At 49.3% G+C, this 13,660-nt stretch overlaps 1 protein-coding gene across 4 annotated transcripts; it reads left to right on the top strand.

Annotated features, from left to right (window-relative positions):
• The first annotated feature begins 4,672 nt into the window (after positions 1-4,672).
• DCAF11 (DDB1 and CUL4 associated factor 11) lies at positions 4,673-12,619 on the top strand. Of its 4 annotated transcripts, none has more exons than XM_055309344.1 (15): positions 4,673-4,824; positions 5,297-5,648; positions 6,579-6,706; positions 6,930-7,057; positions 7,333-7,397; positions 7,706-7,806; positions 8,036-8,182; positions 8,390-8,444; positions 8,802-8,870; positions 9,223-9,280; positions 9,374-9,559; positions 10,003-10,156; positions 10,549-10,701; positions 11,552-11,658; positions 11,761-12,619. In XM_055309344.1, exons 2-15 carry the CDS (start codon positions 5,626-5,628, stop codon positions 11,893-11,895), a joined length of 1,509 nt encoding a protein of 502 aa, XP_055165319.1. In that variant the 5' UTR covers positions 4,673-4,824; positions 5,297-5,625; the 3' UTR covers positions 11,896-12,619. The 4 variants fall into 4 exon arrangements, with proteins under 4 accessions (XP_055165319.1, XP_055165316.1, XP_055165318.1 ...); XM_055309341.1 differs by having other exon boundaries at positions 5,297-5,671; XM_055309343.1 differs by having other exon boundaries at positions 4,695-4,824; positions 5,492-5,671.
• Positions 12,620-13,660: the final 1,041 nt, after the last annotated feature.

Genomic DNA, 13,660 nt, shown 5'->3' with positions numbered 1-13,660 from the left:
TCCCTTCAGGGGCACCTGGGTGGCTCAGTCGGTTATGTGTCTGCCTTCTGCTCAGGTCATGATCTCCAGGTTGGGGAGGGGGATCAGGCTCCCCGCTCAGGGGAAGAGTCTGCTTCTCCCCCCTCCCTCTGCCCCTCCACACTGCTCATAAGCTCCCTCTCTCTCAAATGAATAAATAAAATCTTAAAAAAAAATGACATCCCTTCATCTAGTTCATTACCCTGAGGTACAGTTTATAAAAAACAGCAAGATAACTGATTCTTTTTTTTTAATTTTTATTTATTTATGATAGTTACACACACACAGAGAGAGAGAGGGGCAGAGACATAGGCAGAGGGAGAAGCAGGCTCCATGCACCGGGAGCCCGACGTGGGACTTGATCCCGGGTCTCCAGGATTGCGCCCTGGGCCAAAGGCAGGCGCCAAACCGCTGCCCCACCCAGGGATCCCCAAGATAACTGATTCTTTTCCCATATTTTCTAACTTCAATATAATGATTTGGTTTCCTATCAGCCTGCAAAAGGGCGAACAATTAGCTTTACATACACACACACACACACACACTCACACACGCGTGTGTGTGTGCGCGCGGCATAAGGGGGGGGGGGGGGAGTAAGAGAGTAGAAGAGGGAGAAGTAGGCTCCCCTGACCTGGCTTGTGATCCCAGGACCCTGAGATCATGACCTGAGCCAAAGGCAGACATTTAACCAACTTAGCTACTCACCACTCCTGAACCTCATAGATTTAAACATACTTAACGTTTATTAAATTATCATTTTAATGCTCAAATTGTCCCAACTTTGGCCATGAGAACTTGGCTTCTGAGTCCTTCTGCCATCACTCTGATAGTGGTTGCTGTCTTCTTGCTAACTGGTAAGATGAGTTGTTCCACATTCATCTTATACATTTCCCGCCCCAGTCGTGGAATCAGCTACTTCTTCAAGTTCTGGTTGCTTTCCATGGGAAATGGTATTTTAAGATCAAAGTGGTAGGAGTGTACATGGCTACAGGACTGGTCATTGTTTTCAGACCTTTTCAAAGGATAGAGACAGTAAATCACCTCAAGAGTTCATACTTATATCCTACTCAAATTCCCTGGCTAAAGGGTTTTTAACTTCTGTACCACACCTGTACCTCCTCTCTGCCACACAAAAAATTCTGGTTCTAAAGGACACAGAACATGAGAGTATTAGAAAGCCCATAATTACTCAATTGCTTTATACTCAATAGATTTTAAGTCCTGGGTAAATTAGCATACTTCCCCCTTTCCTTCTACACAGCATGCTTGCTACAAGAAGATAATGTATAAACACATGTCATCAGTCACTTCGGAAAACGAAACTTTCCCTTTTGTAGTCCAGAGCTAGACAAGTGTCCCAGGAGCTTGGTATAATTGCCAAGCTGGAAGGTGGGGTAAGGGAGAGAGGACGGGGTTAGCTAGGAAAGGGAAAAAAAAAAAAAAAAAAAAAAATCTGCTCTCCTTCTTTCCTCTCGAGCCTAGCCTGCCCTCTAGTGGGGATGCTAATGAGCAAGAAACAGCCAAAGGAAGGTCAGAGAGATAATCAACTTAGCAATCACTAGAACAGGTCCTAAAATACCTAAGGGTAGAAAAGCTCTCTGTGGCTTTAAGAGGCTTCAGGTGTAGCTGGAGAAAGCAGAAGCTGCCCCAAATGAAAAGCACTCAAAAAAAAAAGAAAGAAAGAAAATAAAGGAAGAAAAGCACTTTACAAAATGTCACCAAGCAAAGTGCTAAATTTCAAAATCATGACAGAGAAGGCCAATAGAGTTTCTCAGAATGACTTAATTATAATTATTTTTAAAATTATAATTATCTTAAAAGAAATGCTATTTTCTTTCAATGGACATGTAGTATATTCTAAGATATAAATGCTCATATTTAAAAAGTATATAAGTCACAGGTGACAAGTTTTTTTTTTGTTTTTTTTTTTAAGATTTTATTTATCCATTCATGAGAATCACAGAGAGAGAGAGAAGCAGGCTCCATGCAGGGAGCCTGATGTGGGACTCAGTCCCGGAACTCTGGGATCACGCCCTGAGTCAAAGGCGGACACCCAACCACTGAGCCACAAAGGCATCCCCAGGTGACAAGTTCAAAAGCTTAAAAATCTTTTACATACAGAAATCAATCTATGGATCCAGAGATAAAATCCTATATTCTTTAGCATTATCTTCATGTTAAAACTCATTTTGGTCATAAAATTTCAGATTTTTAAAAATATGACTTTTAATGTTTTATTCAATAATATACAAATTCTATATTTCAAAAGTCTGAATTTCTATTTCAGTTTTAAACTGAGTTTGTCAGGAGAGGCGGAGGCTAGGGAAGAGGTGATCAAGAAATGCATTATTTAGAAGATGAGTGTAACAAGTTTTTGTTTCTTATTTGTGGAATTCAAAAGTGCTCAAAACATATTAATCCTGATGCTTTGTTCATGCTACACCTTTGTCATTAATTCATGCAAGGCCTTCCCCGTTTTATTATTTGTTTAATGATATAATGAATCTGAATATTTTAGATTTTTTTTTTTAGATTTTATTTATTTATTCATGAGAGATACAGAGAGAGAGGCAGAGACATAGGCAGAGGGAGGAGCAGACTCCCTGAAGAAATGTGTGGGAAATATCAGAAAGGGAGACAGAACATAAAGACTCCTAACTCTGGGAAATGAACTAGGGGTGGTGGAAGGGGAGGAAGGCGGGGGGTGGGGGTGAATGGGTGACGGGCACTGAGGGGGACACTTGACGGGATGAGCACTGGGTGTTATTCTGTATGTTGGTAAATTGAACACCAATAAAAAATTAATTTATTAAAAAAAAAAAAGGAGCAGGCTCCCTATGGTGAGCCTGATGCAGGATTCAATCCCAAGACCTCAGGATCATTCTCTGAGCCAACAACCACTGAGCCACCCAGATACCCCTAGACCTCTTGAATGGGGAATTGAAACCATATTATTTTTGCATCCATCACATGTCACCAGAGGAACTGACCACCACCTTTAAAAAAACAAAAACAAAAAACCTACCAGTGAAACTTGCACAATTTCCCATGGCATACAAGTTTTTGTGAGGTCTGTGTGTTTTAATGATTTCAGATTTTCCAGTCTGGATAACCCAGAAACCACAGAATCCTAAGGTCTCAGTAAATGTCACTGGGAAACTAATGGTAAGTTACCTGACAATGAGAGGTGGGTAACGGGCAGAACCGACTACATACATAATCCGTAGAGCCCAGAGCAAGATGAAAATGCGGAGTGCTTGTTCAAAAATTAAGAATTTGGTGGGATCCCTGGGTGGTGCAGCAGTTTAGCGCCTGCCTTTGGCCCAGGGCGCGATCCTGGAGACCCGGGATCGAATCCCACGTCGGGCTCCCGGTGCATGGAGCCTGCTTCTCTGCCTGTGTCTCTGCCTCTCTCTCTCTCTGTGTGTGACTATCATAAATAAATAAAAATTAAAAAAAAAAACTTTTTAAATTAAGAATAAGACGGCGATAGCAGGACATTAAACCAAACACGGGGCCCTTGGAAGCGTAGAGCCCAGTACAGATCGCACGCCCCTATGTGGCCGGCTCTAGTGATCAGAGATGATAAACTCGGCTCTACAAGTCTGGAGACCAAGAAGCGCCCGGGTCTGACCACACCCTCGCCCTCCTAGGGACACTGAGAGGCAGGAGGGCCCAGGGGCAACTAAGAGGCCTCGCACCCATCCCTGACCTCGGGGAGGCCCTAGGTGAGCTCGCAACACTTCCAAGAGAATGCGGACTGCTGTGCAGCTAGGAACCAGGGCCTTTGCTCTCGGCGCCGCGAGGTCACTCGACCTCCTGCCTGGGAGAGGATTCCCGAGACGGGGCACGTCCGGGCCTTGGGCTCAGTGGGTTACTCATCAACCCAGAGGCGGGGTAGGAGGCGGCTCTCAGGCACTCCCCGGACTAGGCGCCCGGGCCGGGAGGCCAGCCGAAGACCGACGATCTAGGGAAGGTCTGCAAATCCCGGAGAGCCGAGGAGAGTCTAAGGGAAACAGACTGAACCGGAAAGGCCCCTAGAGACCCTGGCTAGTATTAGGGAGCGTCTGCAAAGACCGCGGAGAAAAGCCAGGGATCGTCTAAAAAGTGGCCAAAGCAGCTAAGGGCTGGTCTAGAAAGGGCAGTCCCCACAAAACAAGGCTCCCGGATCCCGGAAGAGAGGGTATGGACGCCCGGATCTCCCTCTGTGACGTAAACACACCCCAAAGGCACTGGCCACCCCTTAGAGCAAAGCCGAATGAAGGTGCAGACAACAAAAAAAAGGAAGGCTGAAGCCGGGGTGCGGGGCGGCGAGTGAGGAGAAAGGGAGGCCCTTAGAGATCGCCTGGAAATTGTGAAGCCAAAAGAACTTCAGGGGCCGACAGCAAATTGTATCTTTCGCTAAAGACACTTCCAGGTCGCGAACCACCGATTTCTTCTGTAAGCCCCGCCCGTCACCCATTAAGCGTAGTTCCGCCGTCTCTCAGGAAGCAGCAGCTCCCCACTTACTCCTCCCAACCCCGAGCGGCCGCCCCTCCCCCGGGGCGCGCTGTCTCCTCCTCCGCCCCCAGCGCTCACCCACTTTCTCCCGCCCATCTAGCAATCACCGCGCTCAGCTGTCCAGTTAGCGGGCCAAGGGGGCGGGGCCGACGGGGGCGACGCGTGACGTCTGCAGCCCTCCGGCCGGGAAGCCGGGAGATGCATGACGAAGGAGGCGCGTGACGGACAGCAGTTGGCCGGGCTGCGGCCTCAGTCGGTGTAAACAAGGCCTCGAGCCGCTGCGGGTCCTGCGACCGCTCCTGGCTGGTGGGTGGTCTCGCGCGGGGCAGTAGCCGCCGGCTTCAGTGGGAGGGGCTTCTCGGCTTCCTCCCTGCCTCCCCCACTTGGCGTACACACCCCCGGCACACCACGTGGGCGTGAGGCGAGAAAGGAGGGGGTGTTAAGTCGAATTCGAACCTTATTGGTTGTCGATGCTGCCGGCTTTTGCAACGGAGCGCTCTGATTGGCTCCTAAGGGGGGCGTCGGGGGGTCTCAGAGCCCTAAGGCTTTTGATTGGTTAGATAAGATAAGCTAATGAGGCGCTTTCTTCCGCGAGGGGTTTTGATTGGTCGGCCAAAGAGGTTACCTGGGAATTCACCCACCCCTCCAGGGACTTTGATAGGTGAGTTTGAGGTAGAAAACTGAGAAATTCCTCTTCAAAGGATTCTCATTGGTGAGCTAGGGTAGCGCCCTAGGCTTCACTCTCTGATTTTTTTTTTTTTTTTTTTTTGCTTCACAGAATTGGGGGTTTGTATTCCTGAAGCCTTGGGAGTTGTCACAGGCTACAGAGAATCTGTCCTACAGATTTCAATCCCTAGGAAGGGTCGCCCTCCTAGAGATAGCTACCGTTCTATCTCGGGAGAACCCTGGTGTTTCTAGAGCAGGCTTTGCTTTCACCGAACCTAAGAGGTGACAGGAGGAGTCCCCTGCACAGGACCTAATGATGCTGTGATCAGAAGATGGGATCACGGAACAGCAGCAGTGCAGGAACTGGGTCCGGAGACCCCTCCGAGGGCTTGCCCCGAAGAGGTGCTAGCCTGCGTCGGAGCGAGGAAGAGGAAGAGGAGGATGAAGATGTGGATCTGGCCCAGGTACTGGCCTATCTCCTCCGCAGGTAACTCACCCTCTGATGTGTCCCCACCAGGGATCACCACAGTCCCTTGATCCCAACTCCAGGCAGGGAGGTTACAAAGGATAGAAAGTGAGATTAGCCCAGACCAGCTGTTCTGTTTGAGCTTCCCTTCTGGACACTCAGGCACTGAGCTCAACACCCAATAAGAGTTGTTTTTAATTAGGGAGGGTCATGAAGACGACTTGCTTTTGTGTTTGAGGGGACTGTTGGGGAGCCTCTCTAGCTAAGACTACACAAATGGAATCCATTTTCCAAGTAAGTGAAAAATAAAATAAAAACCTTGCTGTGATAGAAAAGGAGTGACGTGAGGGGTAAAGAGAAGAGCTGGGGAGGTGGGTGTTGAACTTTCGAGAAGTCGCTGACATGTGATATGAGGCCATGTGGATTTACTTGAAAAACAAGTTTAAATTAACCTAACTCTTACCCTGTTCTTGAGGAAAGAATGCTTTGAGGAAAGTGACCACCACCAGTAATTGACTGGAAAGGTGTGCCACTGGCTCCATTTCTTAGCTATGGCTCCTTGGGGAAGAAGACAAGCTCGGGGATCCCTTCAGAATACTGTGTTCTGTGATGGACTCCTCAGGCAGAGGCTCAGAAGGAAATGCTCTCAGAATTTTTAGCTCCTTAGGAAGTCAACTTAGTAGGTGTGTCAACTTCCATGGAATATTGGGGTTCTCTACTCCTGCTGTTAAGCACGAAGATTCATTTCCTACTGTATCTTATAGGAGACTGAAAGTAACAGCCAAGGTCTGGTCAATCTCAAACTACAACATGGGGACAGTACGAGGGTTTGAATAGCAGGTGATCTAAGAGCTGAGTAGCCATTGACTCTGAATTTGGTTGGTTTGGGGAACAGATCCTCCCTTTTATCATGCGCATCTCTCCACAGAGGCCAAGTGAGGTTGGTGCAGGGAGGAGGTGCAGCAAATTTACAACTCATCCAGGCCCTCTCGGACTCAGAGGAAGAGCATGACAGTGCTTGGGATGGTCGTCTTGGGGACCGATACAACCCACCTGGTAAGAGGAAAGGCAGATTGAGACACTAACGTCAGAAGACTTTCATTAGAAAACCCTTTTTCTGTTTTTTTGCAAGAACAGTAGGTTAAATTGAAAGAAGATGGGATGATTCAGGGAATGAGGGAGTCTTTGTAACCCCGGTATATTTAGCCACATCAAGTGGGCTGGAGGACAGTCCTGGGACTGGATGACCTAGGATGGAACTTCTCCTTGGTACTCACAGTGGATGCAACCCCTGACACCCGGGAGCTGGAATGCAATGAGATCAAGACGCAAGTGGAATTGGCCACAGGGCGGCTGGGGCTTAGGCGGGCAGCACAGGAGCACACCTTTCCTCAGATGCTGCACCAGGTAGGCCTCTCCACCTCCAACCAGCCTGGCCACAGGACTTTTGAGGTAGCCAGAGCCCTGCCTGCCCAGAGAAGAGGGAAATAAACCTTCTAAGGAAGCCTCAAGTGCTGGAGCTAGAGACTTCTTAGCCAGCCTGCATCAGAGTTTGGTGGGACATACTTGTGTATGTGGTGTCCATTTCTGCAGCAAGAGCAATATCTTTGGAGGTGGGGGGTTGGTGCGGCTGAAGCGGCCCTCTGTTTCTGCTAGCAATATTCCCCAATCCCTTCCTTTAGAGAGAACGGGGCCTCTGCCACCGGGGAAGCTTCTCCCTTGGAGAACGGTCTCGAATGATGTCTCAGTGAGTATGGGGCTTGGTGGAGAGACTCGAAGAGCCAGATAGGTTTTATCCCCTAAACTTTGAAGAGGCAGGTGTTAGAGGATCCTCAGGGATATTAAAGTTAGGTTGAATGGGATCAAAGCTTGAGGGTAAACAAACTGGAAGAGTATAGAAATTAAGAGGATGATTGAATGAATGAAAGAAAAGGGATGTACCCCAAGGCAAAAGGGAAGTCCACCCTTGTACTCACACTCACTGTTAGGATTCTGTTAACCAGGACGTTCCTCATCCTCAGCTCCCTTTACCTTCACTTTGCCTCTGCTTTCCAGCTTCTTGCCCAATGATCTGGGCTTCACTGATACCTACTCTCAGAAGGCTTTCTGTGGCATCTACAGCAAAGATGGTCAGATCTTCATGTCTGCTTGCCAAGGTACCACCAGACCCTGGTCCTGCAAACTGCCCTGGAACAAGGAGCATACCCTCTGACTGAGGCTAGAAGGACCCAAGCCCTAGGAACTCCCTGGGTTAGGGATGCTTGGCCAGAACATGTTTCCCATGATCAAAGGAAGATTCCACAGATGTACAGAGGAAGAGAGGTCAGATCTAGAGAGGATACCAGGAGGGGGTTCCCTAATTCTGCTTGATTCCTACTTCCCCAGACCAGACGATCCGACTGTATGACTGCCGGTATGGCCGCTTTCATAAATTCAAGAGCATCAAGGCCCGGGATGTAGGCTGGAGCGTCCTAGATGTGGCCTTCACCCCTGATGGGAATCACTTCCTATACTCAAGCTGGTCTGATTACAGTGAGTATGCCCCAGACTTCCACTGGCTCTCCAGCTCTGGACCTCTCCAAATGTCCATGTCCTCTGTGCCAGGACTCCGTGCCTCCTCCCGGGAAAATCACTCCCAGGGTCTCACATCCTTGCCCTTTGCTCCGTCTCCTGCCTAATTTCACTTCCACCCAAGTTCCCCCAGCCCTGAAAGATTCTTGTTTCTCTTGCCTCTCTTAGTTCATATCTGCAACATCTACGGGGAGGGAGACACACACACTGCCCTGGATCTAAGGTACTGGCTTCCCTCCTTGGGCAGACTCTTCAGAAACTTCTCAAGGAAGGCTCTCCAGGAGCAAACCTCTTGAACTGGAACTCCTGCTTAGAGGGAAGAGTACACTGGTTGCAAGTGTCTCTGTGTGGATTCCTGGGAGGGAAGCACCTATCCTTGTCAGCCAGAGGACCAGGGTAAAATAGATGGTTGCAGGATTATTTTGGGGTTCTCATGGAGGTAATCCACATTCTGGGATGTATTGGCAGGACTTTTTTTTCCCCTTAGAGGTACACCTTGCAACCCTCATTAGATTCTGTGTAGACTAACAGAGGCTGAAGGAGGCCCACTTCACCCAGCTCCTTCTCTGCTCCTTTTTAGGCCAGACGAGCGTCGCTTTGCTGTCTTTTCCATTGCTGTCTCCTCTGATGGACGGGAAGTGCTAGGAGGGTGAGTATCGGTAGGGGATGCAGCCCTTGATCAGGGAGAGGGGAGTACTCCCAGAGGCCAGCTCTGCTCTCTCAGAGACTACCTATCCAGGTAGCTGTGGAGAGCAGCCAGCCCGTTTTTCTCCAAGGTCAGCGTTTCAGAGCTACTTCACCTCTTGCTCACCATTTCCCCAGCATGAGATGAAAGGTCTCAAACCTCCTTGCAAACATAGCTAACTTTTCTCCCACCTCCTGCGTATAGAGACTGGGGCTTGCCCTTCAGTAGGACTCCAAAACAGAGACTCTCCAGAGCATACATAACAATGATTCTCTTGGTTCTGGCCCCAGGACCCTCTTTATCCCTTCCCTTTCAGGGCAAATGACGGCTGCCTATATGTCTTTGATCGAGAACAGAACCGGCGCACCCTTCAGGTATTGCTCTTAGAGCCTCTGCCTCCCAGTCCTTGGCCCTATTAGAAGACCTAGCAAGAGGCCCTAGGTATTCTGGCTTCCTTCTTCCCCTAGATTGAGTCCCACGAGGATGATGTGAATGCAGTGGCCTTTGCTGACATAAGCTCTCAGATCCTGTTTTCTGGGGGTGACGATGCCATCTGCAAAGTGTGGGATCGACGCACCATGCGGGAGGACGACCCCAAACCTGTGGGCGCACTGGCTGGGCACCAGGATGGCATCACCTTCATTGACAGTAAGGTGGGCAGTGAAGCAGACCTGCACATCCAGGTTACAGTTGTCCGGGAGCATGTCACAGTGGCCTGGTGTAGGGACTCACCGAGCTCCTTATTAGTTAAGGTTTGCAAGAGCTGGAGTTTAGGGAAGGGCTTAAGCCAAGAAACACGAGATCCTTCTGTATTCACCAGCCCTGAGCAGGGCAGGGCTTTTTGTAGAAGGAAAGAAGACCATTAATCCAGGATAGAATGGGAGGCCCAGCCAGTGCCTGGGGCAAAGAAGGGAAAACCAAGCCAGGGGGTGGGTTCTGTGGTAGAAAACCAGCAGTGAGCTGGCCTGGATGAAGAAAGAGGCAAGCTAAGTCAAAGGACTGGCATTCTTACCCTTTACCTGGAGAAGAGCTAGACAGACACAACCACCAGTATTCGCAAGCTCTGATACCTTGTTATCCATCTGGGGATTCCCAGGGTGATGCCCGCTATCTCATCTCCAACTCCAAAGACCAGACCATCAAGCTCTGGGATATACGACGCTTTTCTAGTCGGGAAGGAATGGAGGCCTCACGGCAGGCTGCCACACAGCAAAACTGGGACTACCGCTGGCAGCAGGTGCCCAAAAAAGGTGAGTGTGAAAGGTAGAAGCTGACACCTGGAGAGTGGAGAGTCAGGGGTGGAAGTTCCAATACTTAGCCCCTGGTAAGACCTAACAGGGGCACAGTGGATGTAACTATGGCCTGGAGAAACCCCATCCCCTTCGCCACACATTAATTCTTTGCCCAACTATGCAGAGAGTTGGGGCAAGAGGCTGGAGATCACTCAGAACCAACTAATACAAAAGTATTTCAGTGTTTTCACAACCAGCAGAGCCACCTGGGGGAATATTAGGTGGGGAAAGAGCCATCAGTTGGGGATTGAAAAGGCAGTCATCTGTGAGCATCGATTGTTGCCGAGGACTAAGGGTGAGGGAAGATCCAGACTCCCTAATCTCGGGGCTTTCCGTGCATCCCTATCCAGCCTGGCGGAAACTGAAGCTCCCAGGGGACAGCTCCTTGATGACCTACCGGGGCCATGGGGTGCTGCACACCCTCATCCGCTGCCGATTCTCCCCCATCCATAGTACGGGCCAGCAGTTTATCTACAGCGGCTGCTCTACTGGCAAAGTTGTTGGTAAGGATTGTGTCAGGACAGGGGGCCTTGGGAAAGGCAAGAATGTTTCTCTGGCATTTCACCTGTAACCACCAGTGACCACTGTAAAAAGCCCAGTGGTGACTACAAGTGAAATGTAATTTAGCCTGGAGCAGGTCAGGCTTAAAACAGAGAAATAGAGGACCTTATATTCATCAGCATTTTAAATTAAGAAAGGGAACATAGAATTCTAATCAATAGATATAAAAGATTGCCAGAAATATATGCAATTCTGTTTTTTAAAGAGATTACATATGAAAGGTGGGGGGGGGGGGCGGTGGATCAGAGACAAAAAGACAGCAACTCCAAGTAAAGGATGTGCAGCCCCTAAAGCCAGAAGAGTGTACAGAAAGGCACCCAGACATACCCACAGCTTATAAGGAGCCTAGGATAGTGCCATACTTAGGGAGGCACTCGGATAGAGACCCACTGGGAAAGAGAGAATGATGCACCCCCATCCAGATGGGGAAGAGCAAATTCAGATGTCTGCAGATGGCCCATTGTTCACTTTGGTTATGCCTTCTGTGTCTTCTGGGTTTCTTGGAAAATTGCTGTAAAGAGCTTTAGAACCATGTTGCATTTTCTTAGTGTAGACCCTGTGACATTTAGCTAAGGGCCAGGGAGAGATACCCAAGCTCTGCTAGACCATACTTTCAGCCCAAGGTAGGGAAAAGAAACTGAGGAATTAGAGCACCCTCTGGTGTGGGCTTTGCTCCCCTGTGAAAGCAGGGAAGTTGCCTAGGAGATAGGTAAGTAGTGCAGATGAGGAACTATGAGGGGTGCTTGGAGGGTACTCTGGCAGCCCCTCTCCACTCCGGCCTTCCCTGGACAGTGTATGACCTCCTCAGCGGCCACATTGTGAAGAAGCTGACCAACCACAAGGCCTGTGTGCGTGACGTCAGTTGGCATCCCTTTGAGGAAAAGATTGTCAGCAGTTCGGTGAGGTTACAAGGGTTTGGGGGGCAGGGACCAGTGCATGTCTGGGACTTGGACCTAGGCGGGGCAGCATCTCCTGACTCTTTTGTCACCTCTGCTCTGCAGTGGGACGGGAACCTACGTCTGTGGCAGTACCGCCAGGCTGAGTACTTCCAGGACGACATGCCAGAATCTGAGGAACCCCCCAGTGCCCCAGCCCCGGTGCCCCACCCCTCTACAGCCTTTTCCTCCCCCCAGTAATTCTAATCTCCAGCCTCGTACACGGAGAGCCTCTTACAAGCTCTCTGCCTCTTCCTGCCTTTCTCCCTTCCGGGAGATCTTTGAGGACTCACTGGCATTGGATGGGGGAAACACAAGCCCAGGTTTGGGGGCCCTAGCTGAGCCCTGGAAGATCCTCCCCAAGGGGCGGAGTGGACTCCTCACATGCTCACACCCAGTTGGCTAGGGTCTCTATCTCTGGCCAGGGTCCAGCAGGACTGCCATTATCTGGGGTGTGCCCTTTGTCAGCAGGAGAACTGTCCTGAGTGTTTTTAATCATGTTTGGATGTTAAGTGTTAACTCCTAGAGTAGATGCCTGAGGTCAGGTCTGAACTGAGCTGTCAGCCGGGCCTATTGCCCTGTCCTTCATATTGAGGATTAGACTGGCCAATCAGAAGGCCAGGCGTCCTGGCCATTCTTCCAGAGATCCTGAAGGCTAGAGCTCTAGCCTTTTTGGGGAAGGCATCCTCAGCACCCTGCTGGGGTGGGAATTATGTCTTCTCCTGCTCTGTCTGGGTCTTCAGGGTGGGACAGGCTGTGGTGTGAGAGGCTCCCAGTGGCCCCACACAGGGCAGGCCTTCCCTTCCCAGACTGTTCCATCATGTTGGCAGCCAGCAGTATCAAGGAGGGATGTTGAAGTAGGACTCCTTCGTCCTCTCAATAAAGGCTTTGGCTCCCTCAATAAATTCTCTCTGTGGGAACCAGGCTCAGTGTCTGTCTCTGTCTCACTCTTTCTTTTTCCTATCTGAGGCCTTTTATCCCCTGACTTCAAGAAAGTAGTTTTAACAGAGCCTTCAGATATGTTTCTCTGTGGGGAAAAAAACACCCCTTTGATGCCCCCAAGATGAAGAGAAATACCAGAATCATTTGTTAACTGAACTCTGCAACAGCTTCCTCACTGAACTCAGAAACTTCCAGCAAGTAGAAATCGAGATAGCAAGAAGTAAGCACGTCTTAGATTGGAGCCTGGAACACCCACATCAGCTTTGTTCTGGGGCTGGCCTTGGCACCAGTCTGGTCTATGAGAAGAAGTAGCCCAGAGCCAGAGAGAACCTATGGGTTTTGATGACAGGCCTCACCTGGTGCTTCACACTCGGGACCTCACCTACCCTCACAGCCAGCCTTTAGTAAAAGTGTGCAAATGGCAGTGTGCACAGGTCAGGCAGCATGCCCCAGAGCAAGCCCATGGTGTGGTCAGTAGGGGACTTGGTTGGGATTCATATGCAGCTCTGATCCATCTGTCCCCATGACATTTCATTATCCCTAATGCAATTTCCAAACCAGGGTGCACACCTCCAGGGGTTCTGAAAAACACAACAAGGGGTGAAAGGGATACCTCTTTTATGGCTAAATAGGTTGTTTTAAAAGAATAGATTGTCCAGCTGCCTGGTATCCATGTGTTCTCTTTCCTCTGACTGCTCTGCCTCATGTAAACTGCCATCCCAGTCTCCCTCGCCACTGGCCCACCTCATTCCCCTTCTGCCACTTTAACCCAGGGATGCCATCCATCTCACCCAGAACTTTAGTATTACCTCCAGCGCACTAAAATTAGAAGCAAATTAAAATTATTAGTATCCTCAAAGCCTTTAATCAAGGCCCCAGGGACCATCCATTCTCATTAAGAGATGCATTTCCAATACAATTTTAGTTTATTATTAATTATCACAATGTGTAAAATCTTTGCTATACTAATTACACATTTTGTACTACTAACATGTATTATGAGAACTATATCCAGAGGAAAAAT

This window comes from Nyctereutes procyonoides, unplaced genomic scaffold, assembly GCF_905146905.1.
Source record: "Nyctereutes procyonoides isolate TBG_1078 unplaced genomic scaffold, NYPRO_anot_genome, whole genome shotgun sequence".
Classification (NCBI taxonomy): Eukaryota; Metazoa; Chordata; class Mammalia; order Carnivora; family Canidae; genus Nyctereutes; species Nyctereutes procyonoides.
The sequence above is the reverse complement of the archived record's forward strand: the minus strand, read 5'-3'. Positions and strand labels throughout refer to the sequence as shown.

Excerpts from the sequence above, each read along its gene's own strand:
- DCAF11 (XM_055309341.1), top strand. The coding sequence starts at position 5,517 with ATGGGATCACGGAACAGCAGCAGTGCAGGAACTGGGTCCGGAGACCCC. Across the intron at positions 8,183-8,389 it reads CTCAAGCTGGTCTGATTACA|TTCATATCTGCAACATCTAC; the intron begins GTGAGTATGCCC and ends TGCCTCTCTTAG. Across the intron at positions 11,659-11,760 it reads AAAAGATTGTCAGCAGTTCG|TGGGACGGGAACCTACGTCT; the intron begins GTGAGGTTACAA and ends TCTGCTCTGCAG.